This window comes from Mugil cephalus, chromosome 1, assembly GCF_022458985.1.
Source record: "Mugil cephalus isolate CIBA_MC_2020 chromosome 1, CIBA_Mcephalus_1.1, whole genome shotgun sequence".
Taxonomy (NCBI): Eukaryota; Metazoa; Chordata; class Actinopteri; order Mugiliformes; family Mugilidae; genus Mugil; species Mugil cephalus.
The window spans coordinates 28,571,934-28,592,068 of record NC_061770.1 but is presented as its reverse complement, the minus strand read 5'-3'; the positions used below and the strand labels follow the sequence as shown (position 1 = coordinate 28,592,068).

Here is a 20,135-nt window from a genome sequence, read left to right as displayed (position 1 = left end):
AAAACCAAACCTACACCCTGTAGACTTTAGCTCATGGAAGTTAGTTCCAGTAGTGGCTGATGAAGAGAAACTCAAGCTTCCTGTTTCTTTACACTTTCACTCCAGTTGAAACTATTTGAATCAAAGACGAGAGGAGGAGAGTCAGAAGAGTCTGTTCATGATCTGAAGAAGAGTTCAAACTCGTGGAGTTCTTGGAGTTCTGACAGGAAGATGAAGACGTTGGTGGTGTTTGTGATCCTGGTTCATGGTGAGATATCTTCTTCCTGGATCTGATCATTGCTTCAGTCTCACATCATTTCTCTCACGTCTGTGTCTTCAAACAAAGTCAGTGAAGACCTGTTTAAACTTCCATTAGTTATTAGTTTGTCTGTGAATGTCAGAGAAAGGTTCAGCTCTTCCTGGGGGTGAGGTGGGGGTCATCCAGATTTCATATTACTGACAATCAGCAACACAGACATATTAAAGGTCAATAAATGCATAAGTTCATTAATACACTGATGAACATCAGTGCTGATTTGAAGATTCTTCCCTCACTGTGTGAAGGAAAGATACAGAAAGTCTTTCCTTCCTTTGGCTCCACAATGAAGACTCATAACATGAAATATTACTACTCCTCAAGGTTCAACACTCTCACCATTCAGCACTGACTCTACACAGAGTATAACCCTGTGCAATATCCAAAAATCATTATCTGTTTGCAATTCAACACTTTTTGTGACGATTCAATTACTTATCGTATATATGTAAATACTTGTATATTGTTTATTGTATTAATTTTTTATCTTATTATTCATCTTTTTCACAGCCCATCGTTATTCTTGGTACTTCTCTGCCCCTATGTTTGCTGTTGCAAACTGCAGTTTTCCCACTGTGGGAAATAAAGGTTTTCTAATTCTAATTCTAAAGGTTGACAACAATCTGATCATCATCCTGCTCCTCCAGAGTTCATCTTTTTGGTTTGTTTGTTTCAATATTTTATTTATAGATTTTCTGTTTAACAAACTGTGATTGTCCTGCTTCCCAAAGGACCTTTAGTTCACCAGCGCAGAAAAGTTTTGTCAGTAAATGAAGGTGGGAAGCTGTGGTTATAGCAAACAGGTGTGTATAAGCTAAGGTGGAAGGTAAGCTTTCTTTAACTGACACTGAAAACTCTTTAATCCTGACGAGGTGATGTACGTTTCTAAGGTCCAGTTTAGAGAATACACAGGCACCTTGGAGGAGGTCAAAGGTGGAGGAAAATGGGTGGAAGGGGAACTTGCTCTTTATGGTGATGTCATTTACCTTGTTGTTATCAATGCATGGATGAAGTTTCCTGTCGAAGAATCCAGCTCCCGCTTGAGAAGAGGAGGGATGGACGATGCCAGCATCAAGAGAGTTCTTAATATATTATTCCATTGTCTTTCTTTCTGGGGCTGACAGGGAATAGAAGAGGCCTCTGGGAATCTGAGCTCCTGGCAACAAGTCAATAGTGCAGTCAAAGTCCCTATATGGAGGAGGAGAAGAAGCTTTACTCTTGTTAAAAACCTTCCTCACATCATGACAACACTCTGGAACTCCACTGGGATCTGGGCTGGCCACTTACTCTGATGAGGAGTCGATACTGGGAAAAGAAGAGTGCTGATGCGAGCAATGTTCACTCCAGGACTGAATGTTACCCAATGACCAGCCAATGTGTGGATTAACCAGGGATGACCAAGAACAAGGGGGTGAGCTGCAGAATGGTACAGATGGAGTGAGAGTGCTTCCGTATGAATGATTGGGATGGTGAGTGTGACCAGAGGTGTTTGTTCATTGACTTCACACAGGAGCCTGAAATACAAGACTGTGGTCCAGAGAGGTTGGAGCGAGGGAACATGTTTCAGACTTAGACTTTTAGTCAGACAGTAGTCCATCAGACTGGTGTCAGCCCCCGAGTCAGTTAGGACTTTGACTGACTTTCAGACTCAGTGGTGAGTAACAGATCCAATAATTGTCTCTGGGAACTTAGATTGCAGTGTGTGGAACTCACCATATACTTGGAAGAGGGGGCTGACTGAGAACCTCTCATCAGATATTTGGCAATCTGAAGGCCAAGCTGAGCACAGTTTATGCAGCGCCCCTGGCTTTCTGCTGTGTCCAGTCTGGCTCATGTGGCTGACGAGTGCAGGGCTGCAGCTATGGATTATTTTTGAAGTATTCTACCAAATATTTCAGCGATTAACCAAGTAATCAGATGGGTTTTGTTTGTTTTTTTGGACTTTTAAACAGCAATACTATCGCATAATGTGTGACAGAAACAACAGGCCTGGTAAAACCAAACAATTGGCTTTTATTTCTGAAAATATAATAATTCTTTTTAGTAAAGAATAAAGTATAATTAACAGTAATACAACTTATGAAGTCTTGGGCTTAACTTTGTCCATTTTACCAATAACACATGAACATTTCAATGAAAACAAATAACTAAATACAACTTATGAAGTTTTGGGCCTAACCATGTCCACAACACATGAACGTTTCAGTGAAGAATAAACAACAAGAATACAACAAGTAAGCTACAAGTGAAGCCCATTTGACCTTAATGTTGCCCTTTCCTCTTCAGGAACAATTCTTTCAAATAAAAATGATAATAACAGAGTCAAAACAAACAAAAGTTTCCAATTTAAGATGTGACAGACATTCAACTCAGATAGGACATCTCCTATGTCAGATAGTCAGGGAGTGAGTGAGAGAGAGGTCAAGCCTTTAAAAGAGCAAGTGATGACTGTAATGAAGAAATGTCAGCATGTCCACATGTGCAGCACTAAGGCTCACCCTTCAAAGGACACACAGCTGTCCATCCGCTGCTCAGATGATGTACTGGGAAAGACCAACAGAAAGGAAACAAATCAACATGATGCACAAAGCCATACTGCCATCCAGCCCAGCTCACTTTAAATCAAACTCAGTTCATATCCGCTTTAAGCAATAGGCATCAACCTTGTGCTGGCTTCACAAACGGATGCGTTCTGTTAAGATGTTGAAGCATCGATGAAGTGCTGCTGTGGTGAACAGTTTGGCAGTACACACTGCACAAAGTGTCTCTATCGGACGCTCTCTTCGCTGTCCTCCATAGCGCCAACTTTTTGACTCCAGCGTCGCGTTCGTCATCGTTTACAGTCCGTGTAGAAACCGACCCCGGGGCGGAACGCTAGTGACCGCTCAAACGAAATTTGTTTTGTGGTCGAATTACTCGAGTATTCGTTGCAGCTCTAGATGAGTGGTGACTGACTCTGGCGGAGATTGAGGGTGGTTCATTGTATTCCATCTCTGAGGAGGGGAGGGGAAGGTTGTGAGCGATGAGAGGTGGAGCACCCACGTTGGGCTTCCTGACCCTTGAGTCCAGGAAGCTCTGCACTGCTCCAGCTCCGTGATACGGGTCGGTCGCATATCCCTCTAGGTTGGCAGTGCTGGTTGCATGATCAGCCAGGGAGGTCTGAACAAGGCATAGTTTTGAATCTAGAGTGTTAAATCCGATGCTGTGAGGAATCGCGAGATGCTGTGATCTCACGAGACGGGTGAGGTTTTGAATTGTTACATGGCGGCATAACGCTGCACGATTAAACCGATTAAATCAAGACTTTAGAGGATAACATCAACAGAGATCCGCGGTCTCCACTCGCAGTCGAAGAGGCTAAATTAAAACATTGTAATACCGCCAGAGTGGAGTCCCTAGAAAACTTTATCGACGAGTACTACCTGCGGTGCGTCATGGAGCCTTCTGACAATCCGGCCAAGAGAAAGAAAGCTGACTCCTCCACGGACACAAGCGATCTAATAACAGCTGAGGTATCAGTACTTGAGTCTATTAATAAAAAACTAGATCTGCTGAGCCTTATGCACCAGGAGATCAAGGATCTCAAGTCAAGCTTAGAATTTTCGTACGATCAGATCGCTAATCTTCAAAGAGATAACGCCGAGCTGCGAGCGGACGTCACCTCCATTTCAGTGGAGGTAAACCAGCTCAAAAAAGAAAATAAACAACTGAAAGAGACTGTCCTGGACATACAATCAAGGAGTATGCGGGACAACCTTATTTTCTCAGGGATCTCAGAGAGCTCCCCGGACAATCCAGAGGCCCTGATAAAAAAATTCATGACCACCGCTCTCAAGCTGCCAACGGAGACGGTGAATAACATCTCCTTTCACCGCGTCCACCGGCTCGGAGCCCGAGGAGGAAACCGTCCGCGTCCAATCATTGCTAAATTTGAACATTTTCAACAGAAGGTACTTGTGAAGAGCAAAGGACGCGAACTCAAAGGTACCACTTTCGGAATTAACGAGCAGTTCCCGAAAGAAATCAACGAGAGGCGTAAAGTGCTGTACCCGATCCTCAAGGATCATCGGCAGAGAGGAAAGAGGGCCGCACTTACAGTGGACAAACTTTACATCGACGGTCAGCTGTTCCGGGATGCAAACATCACCCCCTGGCTCTACTGATGGATAAGTATTAAGAAAAATAAGCCATGTATATTTGTTATTTGTATGTATATTATAAAGATGTACATTTGTATATATAAATATAAATACTAAGAATAGGGTAAAAAAAAAAAAAAAAAAAAAAAAAAAAACCTCACAAAACGTTAATGTATGTCACTCCTCTTACCTTCTCACTCACCTCATACATCCCCCCCTGCTATTCTTCTTTCTTTCTTCTCCTTCTGTCCATGTCTCCCTGCCCTCCACACTTACCTCCACTCACCCCTTCACCCCCCCACATATCTCCGACACAATAATTTCCTTTCTCGTGGTGCTAATGTTATTAAGTTAACAATCAGTTTTCCAGGAACTGATGCTATTGTTGATATGTCTGTATGACATTGCTTGTACCAGGTATAATCAAGTATTCCAACACTCACCTCCTGATTTCTCTCCATTGTCTGTACATCCTTTCATGCTGACAGCAGCAGACGACCCCGTAAAGACGTACAAAATCCTCTACCAACACAACATACAAAGAAGGACTGAATGCTCTCAATCTCAATGTCGCAGTTAACTGTTGTCTCTTGGAATGTGCATGGCATTCGCTCGCAGGCAAAAAAAATTAAAATTATGGATTATATCTCCAAATTACAAGCCGATATCTTACTCATTCAAGAAACTCACCTACAAGATTCAGAAAAAAAATCTCTTATAGATCCAAATTTTAACCAAGTTTTCTCTTCCTGTTTCAACAGTAGACAAAGAGGAGTCTCGATTTTGGTCCATAAGAGACTCGTGTTTACCTTAAACAAATTGATAACAGACACAGAAGGTCGATACATCATCATTCAGGCATCAATCTTTAATAAATTATACACAATTGCAAACATTTATGCCCCGAATAACGATGATCCGGCCTTCTTTCACAAAGTCTTTTCACAATTATCTGACATAGCCGTCACACCCTTTACAATTATTGGAGGGGACTTTAACACAGTCCTGAATCCCTCTCTAGATCGGTCCCATAATTCGATACACATAAAAAAATCACAATCAGCCAAAGTCGTCAAAGAATACATGGATGAATTTGGACTTGGCGATGGTTGGAGAATCAAAAACCCCACAAAGAGGGAATACACTTTCTTTTCCCCCGTACACCACTCCTTTTCTAGAATTGACTTTTTTCTGACAAACAATTCTATTGTACAAAGAATCAACACCAGTATACACCCTATCATAATCAGTGATCATGCACCGGTGTCTCTCCACCTTCAAATAGAACCCTCCCTAAAACCATCACCCACATGGCGCCTTAACACCTCATTACTGAGAGACCCTGAATTTGACTCATTAATAAGGAAGGAATGGAAGGGGTTTTTGGAAATAAATGACTCCCCAAATTTATCCCCATCTCTGATTTGGGAAACAGGGAAAGCCGTAATCAGAGGCAAAATTATATCTTACTCCTCTTACAAGAAAAAACGGGACCAACAAGCAGAAAAAAACATCGAGGATAAGATTAAAGAAATAACAGAACAATACACCGCAAACCCAAATGAACAATTATGGACCCAACTACAAAATGCGAAACTACAATTAGAAAATATCTTGACCAAAAAAACAGAATTCGTACTTCAACAGCTTAGATACCAAAATTTTGAGAATAGCAATAAATCAGGCAAATTTCTTGCGAATCAACTCCAACGCAACAGAGAAAAATCTCTTATAAATGCAATTCAGGACTCAAGTGGCAAACACACTCAATCACCACAGGAAATTAATCATATCTTTTACAGCTTCTATGAAAAACTATATTCAACAACTACCAACCCGAATCCTGACGACATTCAGGCCTTCCTCAAAAAACTCAATCTACCCCAACTGACGGCAGAACAAAGAAACATATTGGATTCGCCACTGACCATGGAAGAACTATTAACAGCTTTAGAAAACATGCCTATGGGCAAAGCTCCTGGGCCGGATGGTTTCCCTGCCGAATTTATGAAACAGTTCTGGTCAGATCTGGCCCCCTTGTTCCTAAGGTCTGTTACAGAAATCAAAAACACAGGTTGCATAAGATCCCAAATGAATACTGCTGCAATTAAATTACTTTTAAAACCTGATAAAGACCCAACACTCCCTTCCAGCTATCGCCCTCTGTCATTGATTAATACAGATATCAAAATTATTTCCAAAGCACTAGCATCTAGACTAGAGAAAGTAATTTCATCAATAATTCTCAATGACCAAACAGGTTTCATCAAAGGCCGACAATCTACAAATAACGTTAGACGGCTCCTTAACCTGATCAGCATGTCCCAGCGTAGAAATACAGAAGCCATTGTTTTATCACTGGACGCTGAGAAAGCCTTTGATAAAGTTAACTGGGCTTTCCTCTTTGCCACCCTTCAAAATTTCGGCTTTGGAGAGTCATTTATCCACTGGGTTGCTACACTGTATAATTCACCTAAGGCCACAGTCACCACCAATGGTTTCACATCACAAAGCTTCACCTTACAGAGGGGAACCAGACAAGGATGCCCCCTGTCTCCCCTACTGTTTGCTATATTTATTGAACCGCTCGCATCAGCAATACGTCAGAACTCCAGTATCCAGGGTATCCACTCACCCATCTCTGAACATAAGATCAATCTATATGCTGACGATGTTTTACTTTACTTGCAACAACCTCAGAGATCATTACAGGAAGCTTATAATTGTATTTCAAAATTTTCAGCCCTCTCTGACTACTCAATCAACTGGTCCAAATCAACAATACTACCAATAACGGACAAAGCATGGGATCCTGCAGACCATAAACCCCAACTACCCTTTTCCATAGGTAATATCAAATACTTGGGCATAAACATCTCACCTAAATTGTCAGAGTTAGTGCAACTGAACTTCGATCCACTCCTGGAGAAAATCTGTGATGACCTGAAGCGCTGGACCAATCTTCCTATCTCTCTGATGGGACGCATAGCAACAGTCAAAATGAAAATTTTGCCACGAATTAATTACTTATTTTCCATGATCCCATTCAAACCCACAGCAAAATGGTTCCAGAACCTAGATTCTGCAGTCACCAAATTTTACTCAAAAAACAAACAGACAAAAATTAGCCTCACCACCCTTCAAAAAAATAAATCAGAAGGAGGACTAGATGCACCGAACTTTACAAACTACTACCTGGCAAATCAGCTGCAATACATCACCAAATGGATAAACCCAGAGGCAGATTACAATTTGTGGCTAGAAATAGAACAGGCCGACTGCCACAACATATGCATTTCGGACCTGCCCTTCATTACAATCACCCTTAAGCGTCATAACTGCTTCCAAAACCCCATTATTGCCGCCACCCTGTCGGCTTGGTGGAAGAGTCTAGAGACCACAGGATCCCTGCTGGAACCCTGTGGGTTCTCCCCAATTTGGCACAACCCTGACTTTGTGAATAACAAAGTCCCTCTTCACCTCAGCACTTGGAAGCATAAAGGAATAACCCACCTCCATCACCTCTTCCAGGGGAACTTACTTATGAATCACAGAGATTTATTTGATACGTTCGAAATAAGAAATGGAAACTTCCTCCAATACCTACAGGTGACCAAGACAATCAGAAAGAAAATCCCAGTGCTCCAGAACTGCATACAGCCACCACAATTCGTCACCAACATTAAAAAACTCATACCGAAAAAGAAGAAAACCCTCTCTTTAATATATAAGCTGCTATCAACCACACATTTAATACATGTACCAATATCAAAATGGGAAGCCGATCTTTCCCTGTCTACAGACTTTGATTTCTGGACTCAGATCTGCCAAAATATATTTAAAATGACCAAAAACTCGAATTTACAGCTGATCCAGTTTAAAGTACTCCACAGATCACACACAACTCAATACAAGATGTATAGAATGGGCTTCTCCCAATCCGACAAATGTACGCAATGCACCCAAAACTATTCAGATTCTTATTTCCACGCTCTCTGGCTCTGTTCTCCGGTACAGCACTTCTGGTCACTTGTAACACAGAAACTCTCCTCAATTTTGGACTGCAGAATCCCATTAACCCCTAACTTGTGCCTCATTGGTGACCTGGAAACAATCAGTCTTCCTCACCATCTATCACAATCTGTCCTTGCAGCTCTCACCATCGCCAAGAAAACAATCCTTATGAACTGGAAGAACAAACAGTCACTAAACATTTCCCAGTGGTTGAACCTTCTTTCCGATTATATATCACTGGAGAAAATATCTGCTACCCGGAAAAATCAGTTGACTTTGTTTGCCAAAAAATGGTCTGTATTCTGCGACTCCCTCAACCTTAATTTGCATCTTGACTTTGCCTGCTAGCTTTTGCCACTTCTGTTCCACCTACTGTAATGCTATAATAATATTTCTCTTACAGTGATGAATGTCGTTATGGAAAAGATTTTATTGCCCTCTTCATCCAGGTTCACTAAGGAGGATCCCCGGACCACAACACCTTGAGCATGCATTAGGGGTGCCCTACTCCTTCTCACCCCTGGGTTGACTTCCGGCCCTGAGCGGTTTACCCGGCTGGCCTCCCTCTCCCCCAGTTGGGGTGGCGCTGGAGACTTGCCTGGGGTTCCCTGTGGCTTCGGCGCTTGCTCACTTTCCTGGGGTCGTGGTGTATCGGTGGCCGACTCTCCCTGGATCTCCTGGTGGGCCTTGGCGGTCTGGGCTGGCGGGCTCCCTGTCCCCTCCTCTCCCTCCCCTCTGCGGCGCCCTCCTCCCTTCGCCCGGCTCCTCCTCCGGCCCCTCCTTCCTTCCGCTGGTGGCTGGGCCCTCGCTGGTCGTGGGGGGCCCTCCTGGGGTCCGGGGGGCCCCGGCGGTCGGGGCCACGCCCGGCGCCTTGGGGTCGGAGCCGGAGGGTGTGGGGGGCTGCCTGAATACCACCCTGGGCATGTCCGGTCGCTCCGTCGCGCTGGGGCTGGGGGGGCTGCGGGGGGTGGGGTCTCCGTCCGCCTGGGGGGCACCCCTGCCACCGCGGGGGGTGGATGGGGGGTTAGCTGATGCCATTGCTCGGCTGGTCGGTGATGGTTCTTCGGGGTTTCCTGGGGGTCTGTCGCATCCTGGTTGCTGTTCTGGGCTGGGGGCGGGGTCTGGTCGGGGGACTTCCTGAGTCCTGGGGGGCCCCTCGCCCCGTCTGTGGGTCCCATGGGCTGCTGTTGTGCCTTGGCCCTGCTGCCAGGGACTTGGCCCTCACTTGCCTGCCTCCTAAATTGCACTCACCTCACACTCCACCATACACTATGTCGCCCATTACAACCAAGGCTAGATACACCACACACACCCATCCCAAGTTTTTAATGCACCTCACCTTAGGGGTCCACCCAGGATCGGTCAGGGTCAGGGCAGGCTGCAGGACAGTAGTGTGCTGCAGTCCTCTGACCCTCCTGTTTGCCTCCTGTTTGCCCCCTGTCTTAATGCACCACACCACATCCAGGGTCACAGGGTCACGGTGTAGGGGCTTGCTTCCTCATCAGGGACTGAGGAAGCACAGTAATAGGGACACTGTCACTTTTCATTATCCCTTGGCATGGCTTGGGGGGCCTGGTCCTCCGCTAGCAGGGGGATCTTGGGCTGGCGGTCTGTGGCCCCACGGCGGTTGGTAGGGGTACCTACCTAGGTTCTCTGGTGTCCTCTTGGCCTGGCTTTGTCTCCCGGTGCTGCGTGGCGACGGGTTCGTGGCAGCTCCCTTGGGTGCCCGGTTGTTCCGGTATCGACTGGTTCGGGTGGTGGCTTGGTGCTCTCCCTCTCCCTTCGATGGGGGGCTGGGGTCTCTCCCTGGCGGATGGGGGTTCCCTCTTCCCGTGGTCTCCCTGGCCTGGGTGCGCCAGGGGCACGGGGCCGGCACCTTGGCCCCCCTGCTCGGATGGCCCGTCCCTGGTTTGGCGCTCGGCTGGTGCCCGTCTGCGGGGGCCTTGCTGGGCTCCTGGGGGGGTCCTCTCGGCTGGAGAGGTGTCCATGGCTGCCCTGCGGGCGGGGGGTGGGGTCTTTGGGGGGGGTGTTGGCGGCGGTGGGTGGACGGGCTGCGGTGGCTGGGGGGTGTGGGGGGTATGGGGGGCTGCTCTGGCCTGCACCGACTTGTGCTTGCTTGGCGGGTCTGGGGGTGTTGGTCGTCGCTCGCCATCTGCGCTGGGGTGTGGCTTGCCCCGTGGCTACGGTGGTTCTCTGGTCCTGTCACCCATGCGCCCCACACTGGGGTGGAGGTTCTCGGGCGCTGGGGCTTCTGACCTGACTCTGGGCCCTGGTAATGGTCTCACTCATATTTAGGGAATGCCCACATGCATGTGTGTTGTCACCTGCCAGCCCGTGCTGGATCACATCAAAAAGAATTGATGAGTCCCGGCTATTAAGGGCTGGATTTTCGCTTTCACTCTGTCACTACGTGCCCTATGGCAGATTTCTCTCCTTCCATTGGGACACCCTTACCCCCCCTGGACTCTCTCATCTCTCCAGAGATGACTGTACCCAGTCATACTTGAGTGAGGTGACTTGGGAAGCACAGAACCCTGTACTCCACTAGTTCCTACTAGCACCACAATCAATCTCCTCCACTGTCCATCCTTCTACATATTTTCTTTCCTTTGTTCCCCCCCTCTATTCACTGAGGTGTAGCACTGCCCTCCCTGCCACACAAGGTCACTACACTCAATAAAGTTCAACAGGACAGTTCTCAGGGAGGGCTGGTGATGGTCACACTCACGCACTGAAGTAATAAAGCTTTCAGCTGCAAGAATATAACTGCATGAACCTCATATAATGTTGACACCCTGTGGTGTTCAACTATGCAGACAAATGCAGACAAAAAAAAAAAAAAAAAAAAAAAAAAAAAAATAGAGTGTTAAATCTGGTGCTCATGTCCTCTTTCATAGCTGCCAGGATGTTAGCCAGCTGTTGTTGATTGAAGGCCTTGCTGGTGCTAGTTTTGGTGCCTGTGGTTAGCTCTACCAGGTTGCTAGTTGACTTTTCTTCTGGAGCTGCTCGTGGTTGGAATATTGTAGCTCACTTGCACACAATTTACAATTGAGTATTTAAGCATTCAGACAGTGGTGTTGTGCAGCCTAATGGCTGGGGTGGGGGACAAATTACCTCCTGAACCTCTCAGACCTTTATGAAGTCAAACCCGCAGCATGCAGATGATATGTGTTTCTGTTTGTGTGTCCTCTCAGTTTCCCAGCATGCTCTGGTGGGCGTGGTGCAGGTGCATGAGGGGGCGGAGTCTGTCCCGATACCCTGCCACTTCTTGGATGTTTTACCTGAAGACCCCACAGTGATTTGGACCAGGAACGAACTCAGCCCCAAATTAATCCACAAACGAGGAGAAACAGATGAAGTTGAAGGTCAGAACCAGGTTTACAGGGGGAGGACATCGATGACGCCTGATGCTCTGGACACTGGAGACTTCAGCCTCACTCTGAGAAAACCCCACATCTCTGACAGCGGCAACTACACCTGCTCCTTCACTGATGGAAGAGAAGAACTGAGAGTGACAGACGTACATCTACAGGTCAAAGGTCAGAAACAAACCTCAACATGTGGACACACACACATTGTCAGTTGTCAGTGTGTCTATAGGGTTACGTTGAAATGAAATGTGTAACCCAGCTTCAATATATAATCAGATAAGAAATGTACAAGAAAGTGAGTTGATGAAGAGGTCTTGTTTTCTTCTATTATTGATGTATAATATGCTGTTCTAATTTTATGGAGAGTTTTTTTTCTAAGTCGTTACACTATCTTTCCAGACTATGTGAGCTTCTTCTGTGTTAGTGGAATGCAAAAGTTTTGAACTCCAAGACATTCAGGAGTTTGGACCAGAGTGGTGGTGTTCATGTGGAGCTCATTCTGTTCTTTGACATTTACCCACAGAGCCATACACTTTCCCTGTCGAGGCCTGGGTTCTCCTGGTTGTCATCATTGTCATGGTTGTTGGTGGTGTCATTGTGGGCCTTGCAGTGTATTTGAGAAGATTCTTCAACAAAGGTCTGATGTGTGTGTGTTAATCTCTCACAGTTTAAGTAGATGAAGACAGTAGACACAATAAAAACCAGCAGGAAACTCAAATGTGTGTACAACAAATTGCCCTCAGTGGGAATAATAGAGCTTACTAAGACATGGATCCAAAACATAACCAGGGCTGGCTGTGGTCAGGTGACCTGAACAGAGGCAAAGTATATGTAGTGGCACCATCACAACATTCTCTCCACAATCCTGTAACCACTGGTCTAAAAGGCTCCAATCTTTACTGACTAAACGCAGAGGTGTAGATCAGAATAGAATAGAAAAATACGTTATTCACCCCCCGGGGGAAATTCGAGTGTCCAGGAGTTCATACACAAACATACACAGACAACATAATACATCAACATAACACACCAACAAGATCAACAGACATGCATTAACATCTGAAACTATGTACAGTTGACCAATTTACAGGTGACTATTTAAGCTTTGAGACAGTCTCTACAGCTGATGATGTGATGTGTTGTCCTCTCAGTCCTCCAGGTGGAGGTGGATTCAGGGGAGGAGTCTGTCCAGCTGCTCTTCAGAACCACAACTCATCTTCCTGAAGACGTGACAGTGGAGTGGACAGACAGAAAATACTGCAAGGTCCATGTGTATGAGAACGGCTCTGACCGTCCTGAAGAACAGAACCAGATTTATAGAAACAGGACGAAGATGAATGAAGACCTGCTGGAAACTGGAGACCTCAGTCTGACCCTGAAATACCCCACAGATGATGACAGTGGTCGATACATATGCAGAGTCTATGACAAGGAGGGAGTCATCTTGAGAGGGAAAACAGTGGAGCTCAGAGTGAAAGGTTTCTTTCTTTCTTTCTGTCTTTCTTTCACCCTCACTATCATTCATTCTTTTGTTGCCACCACAGAGAGACAAAGAGACTGAAGCCATGTTAGGATTTGAATTCTTCTTCCCTTTACTGCCACATGTTAGATCCACAGATAGAAATGTTATATAGGGAAGCAGCAGACAGCAGCTCCACACTGACAGGAGACATTACTGTGAAGCACATGGACAGACAATCAACCATCAAGACTCTGATCATCTGCAACACCTTTCTACACCTCTGTCCTGTCCCCTTCTGCTCTCATCTGCTTCTGTCCCTCAGCTTTCTCTACAAACATTCAATAAACTCATGAAAACCTGCTGCTGCTGCTGTTTCTACAGCTCATGATGTGATGTGTTGTCCTCTCAGTCCTCCAGGTGGAAGTGGATTCAGGGGTGGAGTCTGTCCAGCTGTCCTTCAGAACCTCAGAGCTGCATGGAGACGCTAGAGTGGTGTGGACGGACAGAGACAACAGGAAGGTCCATGTGTATGAGAACGGCTCTGACCATCCTGAAGAACAGAACTGGATTTATAGAAACAGAACAAAGATGAATGAAGACCTGCTGGAAACTGGAGACCTCAGTCTGACCCTGAAATACCCCATAGATGGAGACACCAACACCTACACCTGTAGAGTCTACGACAAGGAGGGAGAGAGACTGATGATGAAACAAGTGGAGCTCAGAGTGAAAGGTTTGTTTATTTCTCTATCAGTTCTATTTCTTTGTCAAGATGAAGGTTTTGATTAATGACCCAAATGCAGGACTAGAGAGATGAGGCCAGTGTTCAAAAGGTATTTAATAAAAATTAGACTTGAACTAAAAGTGCTACTGACACAGCAGGATAATCGAAAGAAATCAAAGCACAGAGCAAAAGCATGGCAGGGGAACAAAAACATGAATAGATGAGTACAGACACGATGACATGGAGCCAAAAAAACAAGAAGACTAGAACATGGGGCCTAAAACAACACAACAGGGAACAAAGGGAAAGGCAGTACTATATACACACATATGCACGCACACACACACAAGGGCAGAGGCACAGGTGAAACTAATGAGGGCAATCACACCAGGAAACACCAATAAGTAATCAAGGAAAACACAAGGATGTACAACAGACAGGAAATCAAGAAACCAGAAGCAGGGACTGGAGCAGATTCGGAGGGGGGGCCAGAGACGGCGGCCAGAGCAGGTTCAGGGGCAGAGACAGGGTCCGGAGCAGGATCGGGGGTGGCTACCAGTGCTGAGACGGCAGTCACCCTCCAGGCAAGGACAGGAGCAGAGGTGGTGGGGGGAACAGGAGCCAGAGTGATCCTGGGCGCCGGAACATGACGCTGGGGGTTAGTTGGCCAGTGGCAAGCATGTTGAGTCAAAGCAACCAAGTGGCCGTAAGGCCAGGGTGTCAGAGGCTGCTGGCCAGCAGGCCATGCCTCCCTGTAAGGGGCTCTCATGGTTAGTGCCAACAAAACATGACTGGAACTCAGGCCTAAGCCAAGGTTTGAATTCCAATATGAGACATGAGTACAGACATGAAGTCAGAAAACCAAGAAGACTGGAACATGAGTACAGAAACAACGTGACAGAGAACAAACGGAAAGGCAGGACTATATACACACAAGAGGGCTAAGCCATGACAAGACATGGGTGAAACTAATGAGGGCAATCACACCAGGAGAACCCAATAAACAATCAAGGATAATACAAAGAGGCACAGCAGACAGGAAACCAAGACACTTAAGAAAATAAAACTCAAAACATAGGACAGACAGACATGACTGTCTTTCTTGCTTCCTGCTGTCTCTACAGCTGATGATGTGATGTGTTGTCCTCTCAGTCCTCCAGGTGGTGGAGGTGGATTCAGGGGTGGAGTCTGTCCAGCTGTCCTTCATAACCACAGAGCTGCCTGGCGAAGCTAAAGTGGAGTGGACGGATGGAGACATCAGGAAGGTCCATGTGTATGAGAATGGCTCTGACCATCCTGAAGAACAGAACCAGATTTATAGAAACAGAACGAAGACGAATGAAGACCTGCTGGAAACTGGAGACCTCAGTCTGACCCTGAAACACCCCACAGAGAGAGACAGTGGAGGATACATCTGTAGAGTCTACGACAAGGAGGGAAAGATACTGAGATGGAAAAGAGTGGATCTCAGAGTGAAAGGTTTCTTTCTTTCTTTCTTTCTTTCTTTCTTTCTTTCTTTCTTTCTTTCTTTATTTGTCTCTAACTATCTTCTGTATCCTCTCCAGGTAGAGTACTGGTCCAGGATGTAACGTCTCCTCTTATGGCCGAAGAGTCAGTTTGATCAGGTTGTTGATCTTTGATCATTGATCAGTGAAGGATCTGATGGACGATGGATGAAGAGAGGAGGATGCTCTGCAGCTCCTGGTGCTGGTCTGAAGACTCTTTAAGGATCAGGGTTGATCAACATGTTGTCCTCGTTGCTCTTAGACTATAGATCAGGAAAGCTGAGCTCCAAATATTTGTCCCTATCAGCTGAACTCTTTCTTCTTCTTTCATATAACTCTCTGTGGATGTCCACTGTGTCCAGATGATTTCATTGCTCCCTCACATCTTCCACTCCGTCTGGATCTCTCCCAGCTCCTGGTCCTGGTCTGAAGAAAGATGGACACACAGAGGAGACAGTACGAATCAAAAACTCTCTCTCTTCTTCCATCTGGACTTCCTGGATGTAGGCAGGGTCAACCACACCTGAAGCCCAGAGCTCCATCTGGGTCAAGACTCAGTAAAGTCAAGATACTACAGGATCAGTGTTGATGAGTTGGATATGAATGTCAACGGTGCATGCTCTGCTGTGACGGCACTCTCTGTCACGCATTCTGTCGGCGTCCCGTTTGAGTTGATGTTTTGTACTGTCTGTCGTCTGTCTACTGTTACTGTTCAGTCCGGTATTGTTCAGTCAAGCACCCAGGATGCTGATCATATACAGGGCTTTCTGGGTTACATGCATGCTGCTATGGATCCTCAACAACAACTGCTCAGCGCTACTACCAGAGGTCGACAGGCATAAACAACTCACCTACAGCCGGGTAGAGCTTCTCCAACTACGCTCTTCCATTATCTGCAAAGTGAAACCGGCAGTCAATCTCCCTCCAGGAATCTGCCCGAGGAAAAGAGGCAGGCGAGGAGGTGTACGCACCAGGCTGAGAAAGTGTCCCTTCAGACCCCCTCTCCCCTCCATCGTACTGTGAAATGTACGCTGGACAGAGGATGAGGCATCTGATTCTTTATCAACAAGTGGTGGTGCACAAACATCAAAGTCCACCACACAGTGTGTACACCTGACGTGGACATGTTAAAACCGGGTCATTTGGCGCCTATTTCACCCCCCCGGGGGGAATTCCTCCCCCTTGGGGATCGCTGTGTTTACACCCACCAAAGTGCCAACACTGGAGCAACAGCGGAGCTGGTAGCCAAGGGTGTAGCCCAAAATTGTTGGCTAAAAAATCCTGATCCCCCGGTGTTCATTGGGGGTGATTTAAAAACAGCTGTAACTCGGTGTGCCCCCACCCAAAACTGTCCCCCGGTACAGGGAAAGACAACTGCTGGACTTATGCAATGGGAACTTTTCTGATGCATTTATGGGTCATGCACCCCCCACCACTAAAAGTACTCCAAATCACAATGTTTTTTTTCCTTTGCTCCCGCACTAAAACCCAGAACTGAAACACATCAAGCCACCCGCCCAACGTCCACCCTTGGTGGGGGGGATGTATTAAAACAACTCAGGGTCATTTGGGTTTGGGGCCCACGGGTGCCCCCCCCCGTGTTTCCACGCATTACATTAATTTCTTTTTTCTCATGTTTTTCCCTCCCAAAAAATTTTTGGGAAGTCCCCCAACCCCAAACCCTGGATCCCCTACCACTTAAAACAGTTTGGGGAAAAGGTAAGGACTGGAAAACGGTCATTAAACTAAAATAGAAATATAATCAAAAACATCGGGAAAAACTTCAATCACCCTTTCCCTTTACCCAAAAAACCACGACCCTCTAAACCCAAATCACTACATCCTTTTGGGCACAAAAACGTCCATTTCATTAACTGTCTGGACAAGCTAATCCTACACATCATCCTACCAGTTTTCATTTCCACTGCTGGATCCACATAAAGTTTCCCTTTACGGGGCCCCAGCGGGGGGAAACGGGGATCCCGTAGCAGGGCCTCCTCCACCCCCTCCTTCAAATCGGGAATCACCGGGGCCCCTTCCAAAACCATCCTCTTCATAGTTTTTAAAGCTCACCCTTTAAAACAAAAAAAAAAAATTACAACACCACCAGATGATCAAGAAACTCTGCCACCTCAACATCCCTCCACTTATCCGCTGGGTTCACAACTTCCTCACCAAGCTGTAAGGAAAGACACAGTCACCTCATCAACCATCATTACCAACACCAGAGCCCTGCAAGGTTGTGTCCTCAGCCCTTTCCTCTACAGCCTCTACACAAATGACTGTAATTCAGTCCGTGTTTGGACCCAGTCCCCCCTAAGTGTGTCCTAAGGGTTGGTTGTCTGGTGTGTGTATATGAATATGTTGTTTAGTGTCTGGTGGTTTTTTTGGCTCAGGGATTGGGGGATGTTTTTTTTTTTTGTTTAAATGTATTCAAGTGGTTCAATGTTGGTGTTGTCTACTTTGTTGTTTTTTATGTTGCTTGTAAACAGAGTGTAAAAAAGGAATTTCCCTCATTGGGAAAAATTTAAAGACATATCTGCCTATCTATCAAGTTTTTCCCCTTGTTGGTTTTTGCTATGGATAAAGGGAAAGCTGAGCTCCAAAATTTTTCCTGACCAGCTAAAACACTGGGGAAAAGATTTAAATGAGTCTATCAAAACAAAACATTTAAAATACATGAAGAACAAAAAAACTGCAGCCTCCAGAGGAGGGAGTAAAAAGGTTACTGTGAAAAACCAGGGTTAACCGGGAAAACCACAACACCCTTTAAACCTCATTTGTTTAAATCAATGTTCAGACTGAGCCCCGGGAAAAATGGGGAATTTTTTTTTAAAATCACAGTAAAGTAGCTTCAGCTTCCTCGCTGCTTCACCCAGCTGTGTTTGAACTGAGGTCTTTCATTCTTGTGATAACTATCCCACTCTTCTTCTGTTCATTCCAACAAGAGCAGATTCAAAATAAAATCAACAGACATTAGTTGCGTTAATGACTGGATTCTATTTAGTTGTGGAGAAACGGAAAAAATTTTATATGAGGAAAAAAAAAAAAACTACCTGTTTGCAGCCAGAGATCGCGGGGTGGGGGGGATTGTTTAGTTTTTTTTAAATTTTGGGTTTGGCTTTTGGCGATTAGAAAAAAGGTTTGGATGAGACGATCAACAACGTGCACACTTCATGTCAGTTTTAAAAAGAAATTTTTGGTATTAATAGTAATGTCCCATTTTTAAGACAGGTGTCCAACGTTTGCCTTCAATTTTTCTTTTGTGTAAAAGCGGGGTTTTTCTCAATTAGGTACGTGTAAACGGATGGACGATTTTAAACAACCCTTATTAATCCTTTTTTGGGGGGAAATTTTTTGTTATATTTAATGCAAAAGTTTAAACCTAGAGCAAACGCAACTTTTACGGGGCGTGTTTCCAAGCAGTGTCCAAGAAACCCGTTCATTTACTACGTTCCCCTCCAAATTGATTCCATTTTTTTTTTATTTGTATTTTTGTTGGAGAGGCTTCATTTTGAAAAAGGGACAGACCAAAATTTTGGGTCCCCTCTGTGTCCTTTGGTCAAATCATCCGTCCAGTGAGTGGGACTGTAAGGGTCGTGAATATATGCTAACCTCCGTTTACAATCTATGGTGTTATGATGTTTGGCATCCAGTTAAACCCCTCCCCTTAAAAACGTCACACGGGTTTTCCAAACCATAAAAGGGGTCTATAGTAATCCTAAATAGGGGTTTGGGGAAAACCTCTTCGCAAAATTTTAAAAACTCTTCCTAGCCCCCAAAGGTTTTAATCTAATGAGCATTTCCCTAGCTTCCGGGCCTCTCAGCTAACATTTGCTTTTCCTTTTTTCCCCTTTTTAAAATGTTTGAAGCCGGACTACTGCCACCTGGGGTTTGAAAGTTTTTTCCCCTCCAGCGGGGTCTTTGGGTTTTTTAGATCCAAAACACAGGGAGTAAATAGTTGATCTTTAGAAATTCTCTGATGTTGGTTTGATGTAATTAAATGTTAAACTGAGAAACATCAGGACAGGATCAAAGTCCAATTTTCAACCTTTTTAATATCATGTGAATTATGTTCCATATATACAGTATGTCCCATTTATTATTGATGGAAATTTTTAAAAATAACTACAAAATAATCAAAAATTTAATAAAATTTGAATGGGGATCGGGACAGAAAAACGAGCCCAAACAGGGTTTCTTTTCTTTTAAAAACAGTTAAAATTAAATAAATCTAAGGTTTTTATTCTCACGGGTCCCCATCTCAAAAAAGATTTTAAGGTGTCATGATGTCATGAACCCCCCCCCGGTCTCAGTGTGAAATCTCAATGGCGTTTTGCCCCTCGACGTCCAATCCTCCCCTCTGCCTTCAGCAAAAACCTGAACACCACACACCCCACCACATTCACACAGTTTGTGAGGCTGCCCCATGATAAAAAACAAGTGTGTGGGGTTTTGTTTTATTTTCTGTTTGTGGCCCACCTTGCCCCACCTGTCCACAGGGTGCGTTGGTCAAGGTAACCTGATTTTGTGTCTCCACCCGTGTCCACCTGCCTGCTCCAGAGGGGGGGGGCCTTACCTGTCACGGGCCAATCAGGAGAAAAGCGTTCCCCCAAGGGGGGTTC

The 20,135-nt window shown here is 45.4% G+C and overlaps 2 protein-coding genes and 1 long non-coding RNA gene across 3 annotated transcripts in view; 2 read left to right on the top strand and 1 right to left on the bottom strand.

The window, feature by feature from the left end:
* Nucleotides 1-20,135, top strand: part of LOC125009548 — a 321,026-nt gene continuing 300,891 nt past the window's right edge. The window contains exon 1 of the mRNA XM_047587601.1: nucleotides 1-247. The gene's annotated coding sequence lies outside the window, so the exon portion shown is untranslated. The remainder of the gene's footprint in view (nucleotides 248-20,135) is intronic.
* On the bottom strand, nucleotides 2,289-3,784 carry LOC125010499. The gene is made up of 2 exons (XR_007113087.1): nucleotides 2,959-3,784; nucleotides 2,289-2,838 (listed from the first exon to the last, which is right to left on the bottom strand). It is a non-coding gene; the product is annotated as an uncharacterized LOC125010499 (long non-coding RNA).
* The window catches only part of LOC125008865, a 40,736-nt gene continuing 31,267 nt past the window's right edge, over nucleotides 10,667-20,135 (top strand). The window contains exons 1-2 of the mRNA XM_047586205.1: nucleotides 10,667-10,720; nucleotides 11,643-11,987. Coding sequence (XP_047442161.1) covers nucleotides 11,846-11,987 — 142 coding nt within the window. The 5' untranslated portion in view covers nucleotides 10,667-10,720; nucleotides 11,643-11,845. The remainder of the gene's footprint in view (nucleotides 10,721-11,642; nucleotides 11,988-20,135) is intronic.